General features: G+C 47.2%; 1 protein-coding gene across 2 annotated transcripts in view; it reads right to left on the reverse strand.

Annotated features, from left to right (window-relative positions):
- Positions 1–20,821, reverse strand: part of LOC124718935 (protein Lilipod) — a 348,987-nt gene that overhangs the window by 151,530 nt on the left and 176,636 nt on the right. For both annotated transcript variants that reach the window (XM_047244598.1, XM_047244599.1), the window contains exon 2: positions 288–412. In XM_047244598.1, coding sequence (XP_047100554.1) covers positions 288–412 — 125 coding nt within the window. The remainder of the gene's footprint in view (positions 1–287; positions 413–20,821) is intronic.

Raw genomic sequence — 20,821 nt, forward strand, 5'->3', positions numbered from 1 at the left:
AAACACACTCGGCAGTCTGGGAATCCCTGGGAGCGATATCTCGCCAGTGTGAGTGTAGGTAACAGGTGAAGCTCGCACACATCCTGCATTCCTACAGGGGAGTTTAAAGCTACCCTGTTTGTGCGAAAAGCACTCACTAACATTCACGAAGATGCCACTATTATTTTTTCCGTCGACGCTCCTTTGCTCGGGCTCCACAAGAATCTTGAAGCACGAGTGAGTGTGCCTCCCGACACAAACACAACGGCGGACCTTCAACAGAAAGCAGGACTCAGCTCGCGCCTCACCTGATCTTGAAGACGGTCGCCTCCTCCTCGTCGATGGCGTAGTAGTCCTCCGAGCTGCGCCGCCGGAACCGCGCGATGACCGCGAACGCCGACACGTACAGCAGGATGAACAGCAGCAGGAAGATCTGCCGGCACACCCACACAAGGGGTCCACTTGTAGTTCCAGCCAAATATACACTACTATATAATATATATATATATATATATATATATACATCTACATCTACATACATACTCCGCAATCCACCATACGGTGCGTGGCGGAAGGTACTTCGTACCACAACTAGCATCTTCTCTCTCTGTTCCATTCCCAAACAGAACGAGGGAAAAATGACTGCCTATATGCCTCTGTATGAGCCCTAGCTCTCTCTTATCTTTGTGGTCTTTCCGCGAAATGTAAGTTGGCGGCAGTAAAATTGTACTGCAGTCAGCCTCAAATACTGGTTCTCTAAATTTCCTCAGTAGCGATTCACGAAAAGAACGCCTCCTTTCCTCTAGAGACTCCCACCCGAGTCCCTGAAGCATTTCCGTAACACTCGCGTGATGATCAAACCTACCAGTAACAAATCTAGCAGCCCGCCTCTCAATTGCTTCTATGTCCTCCCTCAATCCGACCTGATAGGGACCCCAAACGCTAGAGCAGTACCCAAGAATAGCTCGTATTAGTGTTTTATAAGCGGTCTCCTTTACAGATGAACCACATCTTCCCAAAATTCTACCAATGAACCGAAGACGACTATCCACCTTCCCCACAACTGCCATTGCATGCTTGTCCCACTTCATATCGCTCTGCAATGTTCCGCCCAAATATTTAATCGACGTGACTGTGTCAAGCGCTACACTACTAATGGAGTATTCAAACATTACGGGATTCTTTTTCCTATTCATCTTCATTAATTTACATTTTCTATATTCAGAGTTAGCTGCCATTGTTTACACCAATCACAAACCCTGTCCAAGTCATCTCGTATCCTCCTACAGTCACTCAGCGACAACACCTTCCCTTACACCAGAGCATCATCAGCAAACATCCGCACATTGCTATCCACCCTATCCGAAAGATCTTTTATGAAGATAGAAAACAACAGCGGAGCTACCACACTTCCCTGGGGCACTCCAGATGATACCCTCACCTCCGATGAACACTCACCGTAGAGGACAACGTACTGGGTTCTATTACTTAAGAAGTCTTCAAGCCACTCATATACTTGGGAACCAATCCCATATGCTCGTACCCTAGTTAGGAGTCTGCAGTGGGGAACCGAGTCAAACGCTTTCCGGAAGTCTAGGAATATGGCATCCGTCTGATACCCTTCATCCATGGTTCGCGAGATATCATGTGAACGTTCGAGAAGGAACGATCCGGAGGTATAGTTACAGAAACCAGTAGCTCTACGTTAGAAATATTGGGACACTAGCCCCACTGTGGCACAAGGTGGTGAATGGCTGTCACAAAATTCCCGGGGCTGCGATGTTAACCAGTTCCACACCTACAGCTGGACGTCGTCATTCGAGGTGAATCAGAGCCTTCTTAAGAGGTCAAAAATGGCGTAAACACCGGGAGAGAGGTCCGGACTGTGTGGAGGGTGGCCGAGAGCGTCCCACCTGAATTTATGCAGGAGTGCCGCGACTGTGTCGGCCGTACGAGGCTTTGTATTGCCGTGGAGCAGAACGAACCCACGGGTGAGGTTGCCTGGTCGTTTTCATTTGACCGCTCGGCGAAGGGGGCCACCTCGGTCAAAGGAGGACGCCGGCACGACGATTCGCCTCGGACGACGACGTGCAGATGTACGTGCCGGACTGGTTAACATCGCAGCCCCGGGAATTTTGTGAGACAGCCATTCACCGCCTTGTGGCACAGTGGGGCTAGTGTCTCAACACTTCTAACGTACAGGTACTGGTTCCTGTAACTGTGCCTGCGGCTTGTCTCTCTTCGAACGCTCCTTATAAATACAAAACGTCGCTTCTAAAAATTACTTCCGCAATTTACTTTAAATTTTTATGCAATACACTAATAAACATTGAGGCGGACAGAGACAGCACACTTTTTAATGAACATAATTTATATCATACTCGTGACATAGCGCCAATATCGGGTAGACAAGGTGCAGAAAGGCAGCGCAGTGGCGGTTCTGCCGTTTCTACTGAGGCGATTCGGGTGAAGAGGTGTCCGACCTCATTGTGGCCGCACAGTGGCAATTAACAGACTCTGAACCTGGAATCGTAGTTGCGGCTACACGCATGGGACACTCCGTTTTGGAAACCCAGTGTTACCAGTGTAAGAGGTCCACGACTAAGCAATTGGTTTTCAGCGCACTCGACCAGATGTAACTTACATATATGTGTCAGAATTTTGTTGAGAGGTTAGTCACATTTTTGTTGCGAGGTTATGGAAATTATCTGTTTGGAGGTTACACTAAATGTGAATGTTATAATTAAAATATCTGTTGGGAGGCTACAACAGTGTGCTGAGAATACAAAATTTCAGGCGTTACCTTCCTCCACAGACAATGCAGTGGCGGACGACTTCCACTTAACGACCGAGAGCAGCGGCATACGCGTAGAGTTGTCAGTGCTGACAGACAAGCAACAGCGCGTGAAATAACCGCAGAAGTCAATGCGGGACGTAGGACCGACGTACCCGTCAGGACAGTGCAGCGGTGTGAGGCGTTAACGGGGTATGACAGCAGACAACCGATGCGAATATCTTAGCTAACAGCATCACATCGCCCGTATCGTCTCTCCTGGGCTCACGACTCTAGACGACTAGAAAACCGTGGCCCGTCAGGTCAGTCCCGATTTCAGATGCTGAGAACTGATGGCAGGGTTCGAGTGTGACCCAGACCCCACGAAGACGCATCGAATGCACTGGCTGTCTGGTCCAAGGGAACCGAGCAGCGACTGGATGTCGTTATGTTCGCCTACTTGGACACCATTCGACTTCATGTTACCGAGCAGCGATGGAAGTTTTATCGATGATTTTACGCCATGTTGTCCGCGATTGGTTTGGAGAACATTCTAAACAGTTCGGGCGAATGATTTGGCCACCCAGACCACCCGACACGAATCCCATCGAACATCTATGGGACATAATCGGAAGGTCAGTTCGTGCACAAAGTCCTGCACCGGCAACACTTTCGCAATCGTGGACGGATCTAGAGGCAACATGGCCGAATATTTCCGCAAGGGACTTCCGGCGACTGATTGAAGTGCACGCTGGCATATCGAGTTGCTAAGCTTGTACGGGTCATGCAGGGCAGGTTGTCCGTGTGTTGCGCCGTTTTGCAGTTGATGGGCAGTTCTTCGTTTGGCTTCCCAAAACCGAATAACAGGGCGACACAAAAATTGAGGCATGGGGGCAGCAGTACCAGTGTCTCGTAGCTCGACAGGCTCACAAATGAGAGATAACGTTACTAGCGGTCTCGGTACAGAAAAACAAACTGAGACTGCTTAAAGCGAACGAGGTACGATGGCCTGAGGTTTGATATCGAACTGAGCACACCGCGGAAACAGCTCTTTTTTCCTGGCTCAAATTTACTGAGAGTCGCGCGCGCAGCGAAAAAATGCATGTGACCGGAAAAGGGAGCTCGCCATACATGTTAACTAAGAGTCATAAGAGATCGGTAGCACAGAATCGGAAACCAATGGTCTATCGGCGACGTCTTTCTGAAGCAAGAATCCTACAATATACTGTAAGCTGAAACATTATGACGTTTGCAACAGTTCACCTGCGACTACAGTTACAACGGCAGATCGGAGTAATACCGATATCTTAATAGATTTTTTTGTTTTGTTTTGGAATCTCTAACTTTCACGTAAAATTCGTGGCACTCTGTGTGACACAGGAATGTTACACGCATAGCTGAACCAGAAAAATCTAAAAACGTTCGATATTTTCTCAACTCTGCAGCCCGTTGGTATTGCCTCGAGTACGTGGCTAATGTCAATACCCTTACACGGTAATACCGGCAGTATGAAATACAGACGGAATGAAACTTCTGTTCAAACCAATTCACAATACATACACAACATGTTTTTCGAAAATAGTCTGCAACAACGAAAAAAAAAATTAATTTCAGATTAAGTTTATCCATTACGTATGTTTAAGACCCCTGATTGTTTATACAGAAAACTGGAATAGCTTGTTCAAGAAAGTCACTGCTTGCTGTGTCCTGTATTTATATTAAATCAACTTGAGGTTGATTGAAACCCAGGACACTTTTCGTAACTGCTGCAGATTGTTCTCTTAACCTTATTGCAGGATTTCTCTTTTTAAAATTAAAAAATAACTCTTTGAGCCATTTTAGCAGTTTTACTGAAATTGTGCTTAAGACTCACTACTTCGGCAAGGTCATTGGAAATTCGACACAACTCAATTGCGGACGAGCCACTGAATAAAGTGCCCACGTACTCACATGGTTCAAATGGCTGGCTCTGAGCAGTATGGGACTCAACATCTGAGGTCATCAGTCCCCTAGAACTTAGAACTACTTAAACCTAACTAACCTAGGGACATCACATACATCCATGCCCGAGGCAGGATTCGAACCTGCGACCGTAGCGGTCGCGCGGTTCCAGACTGAAGCGGCTAGAACCGCGCGGCCATACAGGCCGGCTACTCACATGGTTAACTAATACTAGTTCTCGTTCACGGCTAAAATCAGATATCCTCCTCAAGGAGGGTATCTTGTCTGAATTTTATTTTAATCGAACATGAGGTGTAATTTTCAGTATTTTCAGCGCTTATGACACTGTTCAGTGATCATCTTGACTTCACGAAACTTAATTCTTTTAGGGATTTGTTCAGACCCTTTAGCCCTCTCTGATTTTCTTCTTCTTCGTGATAAAAACACCTGCAGCCGTCCTTATGATTTTATTTCATTTTGTCGCTGCCAGTTTCAACGTTTCAGTGCGTCATCTTCAGGCTGTTGATGGTTGGAGTGCCGACTGATTATCTGCGTATCCAGTAATGCTGGCAAGTGATGTGTTGCGCATGGGGATTATATCAACCTGTACCGCATCAAAAACAGCACTTAAGTGTTTAAACTGGTAGCGACAAAATGAAGTAAATCATGAGGACGGTTGTAGGTGTTTTTATTTAATCACGATAGTAAACGGGCGTCGTCCCAGTGCCCTCCTGTTACAAGGATGGACATACAAAAGCTTTCTTTTCCTTGTCCTCGCCATCTGAAATTAGATGTAACTCTTTACATAAGTGTGAACAACATTTTTTCTGAAATTTAGAGCATGGGGAAATATCAAAACCCTGTTTGTTCTATTTTCAGACCTAAACATTTGACCACTGCACACGATTTTTTGTATACTTCTTGGCCCTGCTGAATTGCAAGTTTCCCCACGATTCAGATGAAACTGCCCATCGAAACTGGCTACAAATATAGATGAACTATATGTGCAACACTTTTTCAAATTCAATTTAATGCACAAAAATCATTCTCTTTCATTTATTTTTGATGTGTGTTTGTGTCTTATCTGTACACAGGTCGTCCCTGGCGAAATGGTCAATACTCAGGGGTGTGACATACGGCGTATTCCGAATGGTTTCAGAGCTAGCACACTGTCAGGTTTACACATGTACTACAAGTAGAAAACAAAACAACATGCGTTTTACAAAGTTTGAGCTGAGGAATACGTATTTTTAAAATATTCGCATCTATGCGCAATCACAAATCTCACATTACAGATATTTTACAGTTCACAACAAATGTTCGAACATCGCACCCTCAAGTGCCTCGAGTGCCTGTGCGTGTTTCCTGATGAGGGCAACAGCGTCCGTGGCGCCAACAAGCAGTTCATCTCGCGTATCCACCTTTTGCCTGTCTACCTCACACTTTCTCCACAGACAAATATCTACTGGCGTTAGGTCTGTACAACCGTGACCTAGGTTTAAGTGCTGTCGAGATGCTGCCTCACACGGCCGATAAAACTTGGAGCCACTACGTCAAGTATACTGCAGTCCGCGTAGTTCGTGGCACGGCCTCAACGTGTTCTGCCCAAAGAATGCAAGTAACTCCCGTGTCATTCGCTCTTCTAAAAATGACTGCTCCTTTCAACGTTTTACCGATGACGCCGCACGATACATTGATCGAAAAACGAACTTGGAAATTGGTTTCGAAGGTAGCGTGTGGCTTATCCTGCAAACATCGACGCCATTCCGTGTAGATCTCGCTTCATCGGTAAGTAGTATTAATGGAAGAAAATGACGATTGTCATTTAACTACTTGCAAAATTCGAGTCGTGTGGTATTGTCGCGAACGTCAAATGTTAAATGTGTGCAAGTTTTTGCGCGTGTAGTGTTCGCTATACTCGCGTTCGTGCTTGTAGTAGGACTGCGCTGTGCTGTAAAATCTGGTAAGCGTCGGAAAGCGCCGACGGTATTCTTCGGTAGTACTACCATCGCAGAAGCCGTAAACACATAGCCCATCTGCACACTCTTCATTAATCTAGGTGTGTGTACAAACTTCTCGCTGATAAACTCTCGCAGTACTACACTCACCACACACCGTGCACAACCGTGCGCTGTTTTAAAGACAGAAAGACATCCCCATCAAAAAAGGTCAAAAGCAACGAGATACATTAGGCTGGAACAAAACGTCAAAGACAGGTTGCGTGTCTAAGACACACACGTCCGCGGCATTAGCCCAAAAAGAAATGTACGAGGTTCGTTCAATAAGTAATGGTCCACATTTTTTAAAAAATACACAAAGCAAACTGCCTTGTTGGTGCTTAACGTTTGATGTTTGTTCTGTGCGCCGGTGAAGTTCCGAACCGTTCTGGCAGATGGCAGAGCCGCAGTACAGCGTCAAACTGGCGTCTACACACGACTCACGCTACAACCAGCGTGCTGTTATTAAATTCTCGTGTGCAGAAAAAGAAACCGCGGTGGACATCCATAAACGTCTTTTTGCAGTGTACGGCGATGCTGCCGTTGACAGGGAGTACAGTTGGACGACGGGTAGAGGAAGTCACAGGCTCAGGAAATGCAGAAACACAGCTCCACGGCCAGCCACGCTCGGGACGTCCTGCCACAGCCACTGCTCCAGGCGTGCCGAGTCGTGCGGCTGCCGTTATCCGTGCCGACCGCCGCGTCACAACTCGACAGCTGGCTCTACACCGTCGGACGTCCATCTCTCTGGGCCGCTTAAAGATTCTCTACGGGGAACACACTTTGGAGCTGACGGAGTGCAGTGAAAACATGTCTGCGCCTACAGAACAAGAGCTTTTATCAGCTGGGGATACGTGCTCTTCCACAACGTTGGCATACGGCCATAGAACGTGATGGAGACTACGTAGAAAAATAGGACGTGGACAAGGCATGTTTATGTGTATTGTCACCAAATTCTGACTCTTAACAATAAATATGTTCTGAGAAGAAAAATGTGGGGCATTACATATTGAACGCCCCTTGTACATTAAATGCGTTCTACTTAAGGAAACATTCGGAACAGGGCATATGTCACAGGAAAGTTTTTGCTTCAAATGAGCATTGCTCGCATACCCCTGAATATCGACCATTCATGCTGGGACGCCCTGTATAGTCATCAATATTCCAGAATAGCGATGGGAAAAACCCATTAGTTAAAACTGATGCCGGTATTGTGATTCTGAATAACCGGTATTTTTTGATATTAGTTTCGTCGCGGTTATAACGTGTTTCTGTATAGTTTTTTTTATTGATTAGCACGTAAAACACTGGTATGTAAAATGTCATAGCACATGTGCTAAAATTTTTAGTTTCTAAATAAAACTTTAAAAAATGAGTACTATCTACTAACAAAAATCTCCATTGCTTTGAAACATGTATTTGGTTATTATAAAAAATGGGAATAGCGATCAGAGCTATTTTAATAACTATGCTTATAGATAGACATAGGAAACGGTACAGCAATACCGACAGATTGGGCAACAAATACTGCGCGATGAATTAATCCATTACTGAAATTTCAACCATTGTGAAGTTTGAAGCATTATCGATGACATGATTTTTGAACAGAGTTTTACGAAAAGTAGGGAACGATTGTCGGACTACGTTTTCTTCTATTTAGCTATTTTATTTGATATTTTGATTGTAGCTATCTCGAAACATAAAACGCAAAAGTCTGAGGGAGTCTTGGAATTGTCCGATGTTCGCTGTAAGTCAACGTTTATCGCTGGAAATAATACTAAAAGGAAACAGAAAATGTTATTTCGGAAATCGGTTATTCTGAGCGGTTTTGAGAGCCGGGCTGCACTGGAGGTGAAGAGACCGTTGTTCCGGCGGTGACCGCCACAGCGGGAAAGGGCGGCCCGGGGTCAGCCAGCGTGCGGGTCCCGGCTGGGGAGGACGCGCCGCGGCCTGCCCATGATAGGCCGGCCTCAGGCTGAACCAACACCGCCGGGGCAAAGTTCTGCGACTGTGCAAACCGCGCTCTCTGTGTGACCGGCGACTGCCCCGCCGACAACTCGCTCTCACTTGAACACGGGATTCTGCGGTTCCAGTTGCCGTCATCCCAGTTTCCCTCCCCGTCTGTTTCATTTATACTCCACGCAACACTCCAGTGGCACAGCTTTGTTTATTGCCCGCTAAATCATTAATTTAAAAAAATTATGTAGCAAAATGTTAATTTTCAAATTGTTGCTCACTCGCAGGACAAGGGCAGCAAGCGGGGAAAGTTATTTGAATATACCGCGTGCGTGCCTTCGAAAGAACACACTCCACGGAGATCGCGCAGTTGTGAAACACTATAATTTTAGATTTCCGGAAGGCTTTCGACACCGTTCCTCACAAGCGTGTCCTAACAAAAATGGGTGCCTGTGGAATATCGCCTCAGTTGTGCGACTCGATTCGTGATTTCCTGTCAGAAAGGTCACAGTTCGTAGTAACAAACGGAAAGTCGTCGAGTAAAACAGAAATAATATATGGTGCTCCCCAAGGAAGTGTTATAGGCCCTCTATTCTTCGTGATCTATATTTACGACATCGGAAACGATCTGAGTAGCTGTCTTACATTTTTTTTGTAGATGATGCTGTCATTTAGCGCCTTGTAAAGTCATCAGATGACAAAAATGAATTGCAAAATGATTTAGATAAGATATCTGTATGGTGGGAAAAGTGGAAATTGACCCTGAATAAAGACAAGTGTGAAGTTATTCACATGAGTAGTAAAAGAAATCAGCTAAATTTCGATTAACCGACAAGTCACACAAATCTGACGGCTGTAAATTCAACTTAATACTTAGGGATTACAATTACAAATAACCTAAACTGGGGCGATCACACACATAATATTGTGGGTAGAGCAAAACAAAGACTGCGATTCATTGTCAGAACACTCAGAAGGTGCAACAGGTCTACTAAAGAGACTGCTTACACCACGCTTGTCCGCCCTATTCTGGAGTACTGCGGTGCGGTGTGGGATCCGCATCAGGTGGGACTGACGGATGACATCGAAAGAGTACAAAGAAGGGCAGTTCGTATTTGTATTATCACGAAATAGGTGAGATATTATCACAGACATGGTTCGTGAATTGGAGTGGCAATCATTAAAACAAAGGCGTTTTTCGTTGCGACGGGATTTTCTCATGAAATTTCAATCACCAGTTTTCTCCTCCGATTGCGAAACCATTCTCTTGGCACCCACCTACATAGGGGGAAATGATCATCACGATGAAATACGAGAAATCAGGGCTCGCACAGAAAAATTTAAGTGCTCGTTTTTCCCGCGCGCCGTTCGAGAGTGGAACGGTAGAGAGACAGTTTGAAGGTGGTTCGTTGAACCCTCTGCCAGATACTTTATTGTGAATAGCAGAGTAATCACGTATACGTAGATGTAATAATAATAACTAGCAGGTATGAAACACTGTATGTAAATGGGGGGGGGGGGTGTAATCAGTGCTATCAACTGCAGCGGGACATTACGCGAAATCAGCTGCGACGGGAGAAATTTCCACGGACTGTCACGGCCGACACACATTCCAATCGGGAGCCACCGATCCTGCCTAGTAAGCAGGAGGTCCCGGGTTCCAATCTAGGTCGGTACACATTTTGACTAGTCCCCGCTGATTCCGCAGCGGCTGATAGCAGTGATCCCCCTTCAATTTGGGCAACGTGAGGAAAAACCGTTTTGGTCCACGACTTGCGACAAATTGGTTACACATTCTCGCCAAACAACATCCGAGCCGCACTAACCCAAAACAAGAACTGTGTGTGTATACAGGGTGTGCCACAAGGAATGATCAGTATTCCGCGATACGACAGGAATGGTATTCGAACCAAAAACGCCCAGCGTACACCGGCTGTACCCTAATGCACGCCTTCAGTGCTACGCGCAGTCGCTCGCCCTCACTGCTACGGAACACACCTGTTCCAGTGGACACCAGTGCCAGTACACCGAGGTGACGGAAGTCATGGGATATCTCGTAATATACGAGGCAGCTAAGCAAACAAGAGTTATTTTGTACAACCTACATATTTCCAAACTGTTTACAAAACAACCTTATCGCCTTCAAATTATTCTCCTTTAGAACTAATAAATTTGTCCCACCGGTGCTCCCATTGTTCTAAACATTTTGTATGTCATCTTTAGAAGTGACTGACAGCTCCTCCCTCTTATTTTTTTCTTCTTCACTTCTTCCATTTTGTGAAATCCGTCTCCTTTCGTGCCCCTTTTCATCCGTGGAAATAAGGAAGTCACACGGAGCCAGGCCAGGCGAGGGGAGGCGAGGCGAGGCGAGTAATGTGCATGGGGCTGTGGGACCGTGCCGTTTTCAGCCGAAGACAGTCTGACAGACGTGGCTCTGTGTGCATGTGTGTCAGGACCCGAGGTACAAACCTGGCAGCAACCCTTTTCATTCCCAAATCTTCGCTGAACCGAGCTCCAAGATAACCCACTAATCTCTTCACAGCTGATCAATTGTCTGGCGACGGTCCACGAGCACAAACACTCTATTTTTTTCAATATTTTCGTCTATTCGGGCAACTGATGGACGGCTAGAATGCGGTTTGTCACCAAGCGACATGTCGCCATTTCTAGAGTATTTGAATTCTATCCGTGCTAGTATCAAATTTACTCTGGAATAGAAAAAGACGGCTGCTTCCCCTTTTTGGACGTTGTCGTTCCCCGTAAAGTTGACGGCACATTAGGACATGTCGTATATCGTAAACCTACGCGTACAAATCTATATCCACATGCCAATAGCTGCCATCGCCCTTCGCAGATCACAGGTGTCCTCAAGACCTTAGTGAATAGGGCGCACTGTATATCCGATAAAGATAATTTGCAAGAAGAGCTCTCATACCCCAAAAGCATTCTTAAAGCGAATGGGTTTTCTCCGCAACAAATTCGTACAGCAGTTGCTTCAAATGTAGCGCTCCTTCCTCGAAGATCCGCCGTATTCTCGAGAAACGCTGTGTTAAGGTGATGTTCCACGAACATTGCAGGTTTACTCGGCTCTGTAAAGGACGATTTATTGCTTTCTAACGTGGGTGTTTATCAGATTCGCTGCGGAAATGGTGAGAAGTCGTACATACGTAAAACAACACACACCATTCTTGTGAGATACGTGGAACATCGAAGGCACACACGCTTATCACAGCCACAAAAGTCAGCTGTGGCCGAACGTTTTGTTGATACAGGGCATTCCTTGAACTACAGTGATGTGAAGATCCTAACATCCATCTCTTCCTTTTGGGATGCTGTCTTCGAGGACGCTATAGACACTGAATTAGCTAATAATTTAACAAATAGAGATAATGGTTTTAATTTGGACCCACGGATTCCGGCTCTTGGTACAATTAAACAGCAGAGAAGTCCTGATGGTGTCATCGCCGCCGAACATACGTAGAAGAGCGAATCGAATGTCCGTACGACTTCGCCAGAGGCGGCGCGTGTGTGAGCGTACCTCTCTGCCGCCGAGCAGCGTCCTCTCTTAACTGGCGGTCGCGGTGAACCAGATACCGCCGCGCCTGGCACTTTCTAGTCAGTTTTCCAATTCATTCTGAGGATGGACGGACGATACGCGGCCGAAATATCACCAGAAGAAAGTTGACTTGCTCGGCAACATTCGCCAAAATGTAATGGACTGGACAATATAAATCTAATCCACGTAGGTTAGCAATGAGTGTATGTCTCTCTCTATCCTGAACAGCTCCCAGGACAGTGAGATGGACAGAACGAGCCTTTTCCGTTATTCTGTTTTACAACGAACTTCTTTTTCAATCGTCTAATGTATATACACAGATCAAAGAAAGTTTTGCATCACCCCATTTCCCAGAACTACTGAACATAGAAGTTGACTATGGATATTGTACACACAGTCCCTTTGACTATTCAGAGATGTCACTAAACCCGCTAAAAGATGTAAACAACCATGCATGAGCAGAGGCTATTAGACGGAGGCGGTCCGACAGCCGATCAGTTCCAGTCATTCCACCAGGAAGTAGGTACACAGCTCGTGTTCTCTGTGGTTCAACCATGCTTAGACGGTCAGTACCGCGGTTCGACCGCGTCCGCATTGTACCAGGAAGGACTCTCAGCAAAGGAAGTGTCCAGGCGTCTCGGAGGGAACCAAAGCGATGTTGTTCGGACGTGGACGAGATGCAGAGAGGCAGGAACTGTCGATGTAATGCCTCGCTCAAGCTGCCCAAGGGCTGCTACTGCAGTGGATGACCGCTACCTACCGATTATGACTCGGAGGAACCCTGACAGCAACGCCACCATGTTGAATAATGCTTTTCGTGCAGCTACAGGACGTCGTCTTATGACTCAAACTGTGGGCAATAGTCCGCATGATTGGCAACTTCACTCCCGACGTCCATGGCGAGGTTCCTCTTTGCAACCACGAGACCACACAGTGCTGCACTGATGGGCCCAAAAATACGCCGAATGGAGCGCTCTGGATTGGCATCACGTTCTCTCCACCGGTGAGTGTCGCATACGCCTTTAACCAGACAATCGTCGGAGACGTGTTTGGATGCAACCCCGTCAGGCTGAACGCCTTAGACACACTCTCCAGCGAGTGCAGCAAGGTGGGGGTTCCCTGCTGTTTTGGGGTGGCATTATGTGGGGCCGACGTACGCCGCTGGTGGTCGCGGAAGGCGCCGTAACCGCTTTACGATACGCGAATGCTATCCTTCGACCGATAGTGCAACCATATCGGCAGCATATTGGTGAGGCATTCGTCTTCGTGCACATGTTGTGAATGACTTCAGGATAACGACATCGCTCGACTAGAGTGGCCAGCAAGTTCTCCAGACATGAATATCGAACATGCCGGGGATAGACTGAAAAGGGCTGTTTTTGGACAACCAGGGATCTACGCCGAGTCGCCGTTGAGGAGTGGGACATTCTGGACCAACAGTGCCTTGATGAACTCATGGACAGTATGCCACGACGAATACAGGCCTGCATCAATGCAAGAGGACATGCTACTGGGTATTAGAGGTACCTGTGTGTACAGCAATGTAGACCACCACCTCTGAAGGTCTCACTGTATGGTGGTACAGCATGCAATGTGTGGTTCACATGAGCAATAAAAAGGGCGGCAATGATGTTTATGTTGATCTCTATTCCAATTTTCTGTACAGGTTGTGGAACTCTCGGAACCGAGGTGATGCAAAAACTCTTTTTGATGTGTGTATTATTCTTGCTACCTCACTTTTGCCTTTCACCTACAAATGTAGTTCCCTGTCATCTCAATCAGTTTGATCCTATCTTCTTATTCTGTGTCTGCAGTGCAGCACCGTACCTGGACAGCTACCTCTCTGCAGGCTCTGATCACCAGGTGCTGTCGATGAGACTAGTCTTAGTTCACCTGTTGCCAACCTGGAGTAGCCTCCGGGTTACGTGATTCTTTTCGTAATGTTCCAACTTGCCCTCATTTATCCGTTATCGTGGTACCAACTGCCTAAAGCTCTCGGCACACGGACCGTGCATCCGAACGTTGAACGTGCCGAGTTTCTGACGTCATAGCGTGGAATAGCACGTTCAGAGCAATATCTGTCATGTCAGATATTCTGAGCGTGCGTCTGAGCGTTGACCAATGAGATGGCACAACGCCACCTACGTCACACGCACGTCGTCTCCCTTCAGTACAGAGTTGTGAGGCGCCACAATGGCATTCATGTCAAGCCTATATGCATATATGCCGTTTCTGAGCACCAGCAAATTGAGAATCACTGGAAAACCCGTTGTTAGTTGTGTGATTCGTTCCAATAAAATAATGAGAAACATCATATTCGTGGCAAAAGAATTATTGTAACGAGCGTATTACGAGAGTAGGCTATTTGAAGGCAGCGACACACTGAAGATCCGCTCAAAACACATTGTTCTTGGTACAATTTGTTATAATTAAATTTCAATTAGCAACATATCTACAATTAAGGTTTTCAGCAAGTTACTATGATTAAGAACAACAGGTGTGTTGTTGGCTTAGCGTAATGAGTGGAATGCCCGTCTTCTAGCGAGTTGTTTCTAGGGGCGGTGGTTCGCGTCTTTAACACTTCCAAATTTTTTTCCTAACATTCGCGTTTTTATTAGGTTTTGATCTTTGTTATTAGTTTAATATAAGCATGTACTATAATATTTGATGTTATGTAAATATAAGTTGACCTTTTTTTGGAGGAGTGACTTTGTTCGATTGGCTTAATCTACAGGACAGCTTGAGCTACTTGTATAAAGATGTTTTGCTCCTTTTTCTTTTACGCTTCGTAATTTACATGTTGCAAAGATTCTGCTACTGGGTAGGAACAGTGATGAAGTAAGACTGACCTTAGTGTTTTACTAAAATGTGGGAATGGTGAAATAATAAACATTATTTATTATTCTTATGCGGAGAGATGGTCCTTTCCTTTACGTGGACGGTGGAGGAAATGTGCGTTTTAATAGAGCTAACGTGAGAATTTCACGCGCGCCCGTTTAGTAAACAGTGTGATTTACGAGCTATAAACATCCCTCAACTGTCGCTGGAGTGCGTTGCGATCGCGTATACTACGTTGGGACCAACGTACAGTATGCACAAGTCGCATCGTTCCTGAGCGTTCAGCTGCACGTTGAACTTGCCACGCTCAATGTTGACATTCGACAACACGGTCCGTGTGCCGACTGCTTAATCGCGTGTTGCGATTTCTCCTCCGGCGTTTGCCACATTTGCTCCCATAATGTTACTGAAATCATGCTCTCGCGTGAGGGATTATAAGCGACACCCCCCGGGGGGAGGGGGGGTATAAGTTTGTCTACGTGTAATTGTGAAATTAGATAATATGTGTATGTACGTATGAGGCTGGTCATGGCAACGATTTTGCGGACTCGGGCTGCTGGAGCGAGGTGACGGCAGCTAGCTGGCTGGCTGGCTGGCTGGCTGGGTAAGTAACCGGACCGCAGGCGCCGAGGTGCTCGGCCCGCAGTCGGCTGGCGGCTGGCGACCTCGCAGTTTGCGTCACGGCGCCGCAAGAAACGTCATTAGCGGCGGGAAGTCGGCCTCACCTCTGTGGACCTGTGGCGGCCGGCAAAAAGTGGCCGGCGTGGAAAGGGTTGCTGGCGTCACAGCAGCAGCTGCAGTCGCCCGCCGACAGTTGTTCAGTGCTGCATCTATTCTTTTTCTTCTTCTTCTTCTTCTTCTTCTGTCTTCGTTCCGAATCAGCGGACAGCCAGCATGGTTACCAACGGATGTGACACGATGGGTTTATAGGGTGACCAGATGGCGTACCTTTCGCCATTCCGTAATCTCTCTGCCCCCCGTACCGAATGTGCGTAACTAAACTGTCTGCGTGCAGTGTTCTTCGCGTGTAAGTTAGCGAAAGTATTCTAAATGTTTGCGACTCGTGTAACTGAAGCGGGACTCTGGTACCAGCCCGGTATTCGCGTAGTGGGATGTGGGAAACCGCCTAAAAATCACGTCCAGGCCGGCCCTCGTCGTCAATCCGCCAGGCACATCCAAGTCTACCACCTCCCCGTCCCGGAAGTGTCGTTTTAACACCCGAGGTTATCGGGGCAGGATAGTTTCTTAAATACTCGTAGTATCTCATTGTAAAATTTATATAGTTGTTTCACACATATGCCGAATGGCAGTCATTGAAGGTTAACTGTCATGTGGCTGTTCGTCTAATTTATTTGAAGTTGTGTAGAGTGTTTGTGACGTTCCACCACACCAGTGGCTTCAGTGAAATTCCGTGCTTATGTAGTATCGACTCAGTTATGTGACTGAGCTCTCTTACTGGAAGTCACGAATCCACAGTTCGATGTAACTGACGGAAAGTCATCGAGTAAAAGAGAAGTGATTTCTGGCGTTCCCCAAGGTAGTGTTATAGGCCCTCTGCTGTTCCGTAGCTATATAAACGATTTTGGAGACAATCTGAGCAGCCGTCTTAGCTTGTCTGCAGATGACGCTGTCGTTTATCGACTAGTAAAGTCATCAGAAGATAAATAGAAATTGCAAAACGATATAGAAAACATACCTCTATGGTGCGGAAATTGGTAACTGACCCTAAACAATGAAGTACTAAAAGGAATCCGTTAAACTTCGGTCACGCGATAAATTACTCAATTCTAAAGGCTGTAAATTCAGCTACATACCTAGGAGTTACAATTGCGGAAACTTAAAATGGAAAGAACACCTAGAAACTGTCGTGTGGAAGGGAAAGCAAAGACATCGTTTTATTGGTAGGACACTCAGAAAATGTAACAGGTCTACTAAAAAGACCGCCTACACTACGCTTGTCCGTCCTCTTTTAGAATACGGCTGCGCGGTGTGGGATCTTTACCGGATAGGACTGACGCAGTACATCGAGAAAGTTCGAAGAAGGGCAGCACATTTTGAATCGTTGCGAAATAGGGGCGAGAGTGTCACTTAGATGATACAGCATCTGTCATTGACATTATTAAAGCAAAGGCGTTTGTGACGAAATTTAAATCACGAACTTCCTCCTTCGAATGCGAAAATATTTTGTTGACGCCAAGGTACATAGGGAGAAAAGACGATCTTAATAAAATAAGGGAAATCAGAGTTCGCACGGAAAGGGTTTTCTTTTTTCGGCGCTCTATTCGAGATTGGAATAATAGAGAATTATTGTCAAGGTGTTTCGATGAATCCTGTCGCAGACACTTCATTGTGGTTTGCGGAGTGTCGCTGTAGATGTAGAAAGTCTTGTCGTGCACGCAGTAGAACTTTTCTCTCTTCATCTCGTATATTCGTAAAACGTGTGCAGCAGTCGCCGCGTTCTTGTCGACACACGCACAGCCGACCTCTGTGCAGTGCAGAGACCTCGTGCCACTTATCCCGCCAGACGGGGCTGAAGCAGACTCTAACTTCGTCTCCTGACGTAGAGTGAGCTGAGCTGAGCTGACCTAACACTGTGGGCTCGGCGAAAAGCCGACGAACGAGACGGGACGGGACGGAGTGTGACAGAGGTGTGGGTGACCTCTGGTGACCTTTGCCGGTGCCACTGTGAAAGCAGCGTCGAGGCCGCCCTCACACGGGACGTGTTTCTCGCCGCGCTGTCCGCCGTGGTCGGTGCCTACCACGGGACGTGACGCGCTCTCCAGCGACAGTCGTCGTCTATATCCGTCGCACAGGTCCTGCACTTTCTGTACCAGAACGGACGCGCGTGAAACAGCTGCGCTAACTCTGTCAGCGATTGCCGAAGGAGGGCGCCGAAAATCACGAACGGGATTCTAGACCCGTCGATGGCTTGAACGGCGAATTACTGGTAGGGGGACACCACATCACCTCGGATACACGCTACTAGATTTTAATCATTACAGTTGATTCTTTACAACAGTTTAGCTTTTTCAATCGAATATAGTTAAACTCCAGCCTCTAACTGCAGTTCGTGTGTGCACATTATCTGTACTTTCGATTCCGCATTGGCTACTATCATTATGAAGTAATGCACTTCATCCCACAAATTTCGAGATCGACAGTCTTTTCGCAATTCAATTCGAATGGAAGATCAGATTTCTTCGAAGCTGCTGACCATAATTGGGAAAAAATGTTTCCTAGAAATCTACAGACACAAGGCATTCTGTATAAGCGATAGATAGGTATAAATACGCAGACAGAAAACAATCGCAACACGAAAAAAGTAAGTAATGTAGAGTAATGAAGTTTAGGGTCCAGTTAACATGTTCACATGATCAACTTTGGAGGATCACAGGTTAATTCGAGTGCACGATAAGCCACTGCAGGCACCTTAATAACCGGTGTAACCGCCAGACTGTCGAATGCAAGCCCGCAGCGTGCGTGCGTGCTGACGTACGTGTGCCGGATGTCAGGTTTGTGAGATGGAGTCCGGCGCCTGTCGCACTCGGTCGGTCAGTGCAGCGACGGTTACTGTTGTCTGTGGATGACGCTCGAGTTGTCCGATGATGTCCCATATGTGTCCTACTGGACACAGATCTGGTGATCGAGCACGCCGAAGCAACATGTAGAGCATGTTGGGTTACGTGAACAAGAGTTATCGTGTTGGAAAACACCCCCCGGAATACTGTTCAAGAATGGCAGCACAACAGGTCGAATCACGAGACTGACGCACAGATTTTCAGCGAGGGTGCGTGGGAGAACCACGAGAGGGCCGCTGCTGCCGCACGGCGTCGCACCCCGGACCACAGCTGCAGGTGTGTCCGGCACGCAGACCCTCCTCCTGACCGACGCGCGGCCGTCGCTGGCACCGAGGCGGCACCGGCTATCGTCGGGGACCGCGGCACACCTCTGCCCTGCGCTGCCCTCTAGTCAGCTCCCGGTTGACACCACTCGAGTCGCAACTGGCCGTGGTCTGCGGTCAGTGGGACGCACGCTACACGGCGGCTGGCTCGGAGCTGTCCGCCAAGTAGCAGATTTGCACAGTTGGTCGTATCATTTTAGTGCCAACTGCTCCTCAGATTGCTGCACCGTACGCCCAAGAAGACGGTCTTCCCTGTCGGCACAGCCACGTAGCAGTCAGCAGCCCCGTCTTGTTGCGACCGTCTATTCTCGTGACAACCGTTGCCAGAAGCCGTGCATAGAGGCTACACTCGTACCAGCCCTATTACACGACCACGTTCAAATTCAGTCAGGTGTTCATAATGGCGACTAACACCAGCTCGCCACGTCCATCTACATACACACATACACACTCCGCCATCCACCATATGGTGCCTGGTGGAGGGTACCCGTACCACAACTAGCATCTTCTCTCCCTGTTCCATTCCCAAACAGAACGAGGGAAAAATGACTGCCTATATGTCTCTGTACGTGTCCTAATCTCTCTTATCTTTGTGGTCTTTCCGCGAAATGTAAGTTGGCGGCAGTAAAATTGTACTGCAGTCAGCCTCAAATGCTGGTTCTCTAAATTTCCTCAGTAGCGATTCACGAAAAGAACGCCTCCTTTCCTCTAGAGACTCCCACCCGAGTTCCTGAAGCATTTCCGTAACACCCGCGTGATGATCAAACCTACCAGTAACAAATCTAGCAGCCCGCCTCTGAATTGCTGCTATCTCCTGCCTCAATCCGACCTGATAGGGATCCCAAACGCTCGAGCAGTACTCAAGAATAGGTCGTGTTAGTGTTTTATAAGCGGTCTCCTTTACAGATGAACCACATCTTCCCAAAATTCTACCAATGAGCCGAAGACGACTATCCGCCATCCCCACAACTGCCATTACATGCTTGTCCCACTTCATATCGCTCTGCAGTGTTCCGCCCAAATATTTAATCGACGTGACTGCGACAAACGCTACACTACTAATGGAGTATTCAAACATTACGGGATTCTTTTTCCTATTCATCTGCATTAATTTACATTTATCTATATTTAGAGTTAGCTGCCATTCTTTACGCCAGTCACAAACCCTGTCCAAGTCATCTTGTATCCTCCTACAGTCACTCAACGACGACACCTTCCCGTACACCACAGCATCATCAGCAAACAGCCGCACATTGCTATCCACCCCACCCAAAAGATCATTTATGTAGATAGAAAACAACAGCGGACCTACCACACTTCCCTGGGGCACTCCAGATGATACCCTCACCTCCGATGAACACTCAGTCTCAGACGTAACTGATGCTCAGCGTGCGTCTAAAGCAAAGCCGATTTCCATTCTCGTGGTGACGCTACAAGCACCACTCTTATGCGACTGGCGCAAAATTTAAGCAGATACGATCTTTCAGGTGTAGAAACACGCCTACGAATTTTCGCTTATATCGCACAGCTCGTTGGTTTTCCGACTTTTTCGTCGTTGTAGTAACAACAACACCGATACATGTATTCCCGTGTCAGTGGCACCAGAACGATTTTTTACGACTCGGTCGTTGCAGGCGAGATCTGTCAGTAAAGGACGCAAAACACGAGTGAAATGTGAAACCGTGCGCAATGTGTTAAGACGTAGGTCGGTCGGCTACGGTGGGAGTGCGTGGAGCACTCCGGCCTTCAGAGATAAGCGCGGCTCTGGAGGACGACGTGTGTGTGTGTGTGTGTGTGTGTGTGTGTGTGTGTGTGTGTGTGTGTGTGTGTGTGTGGGCGCGCGCGTGCTGCAGGCAGTACGAGCGGCATCAAACCGCTCC

The sequence above is a fragment of the Schistocerca piceifrons genome, chromosome 10 (assembly GCF_021461385.2).
Source record: "Schistocerca piceifrons isolate TAMUIC-IGC-003096 chromosome 10, iqSchPice1.1, whole genome shotgun sequence".
NCBI lineage: Eukaryota > Metazoa > Arthropoda > Insecta > Orthoptera > Acrididae > Schistocerca > Schistocerca piceifrons.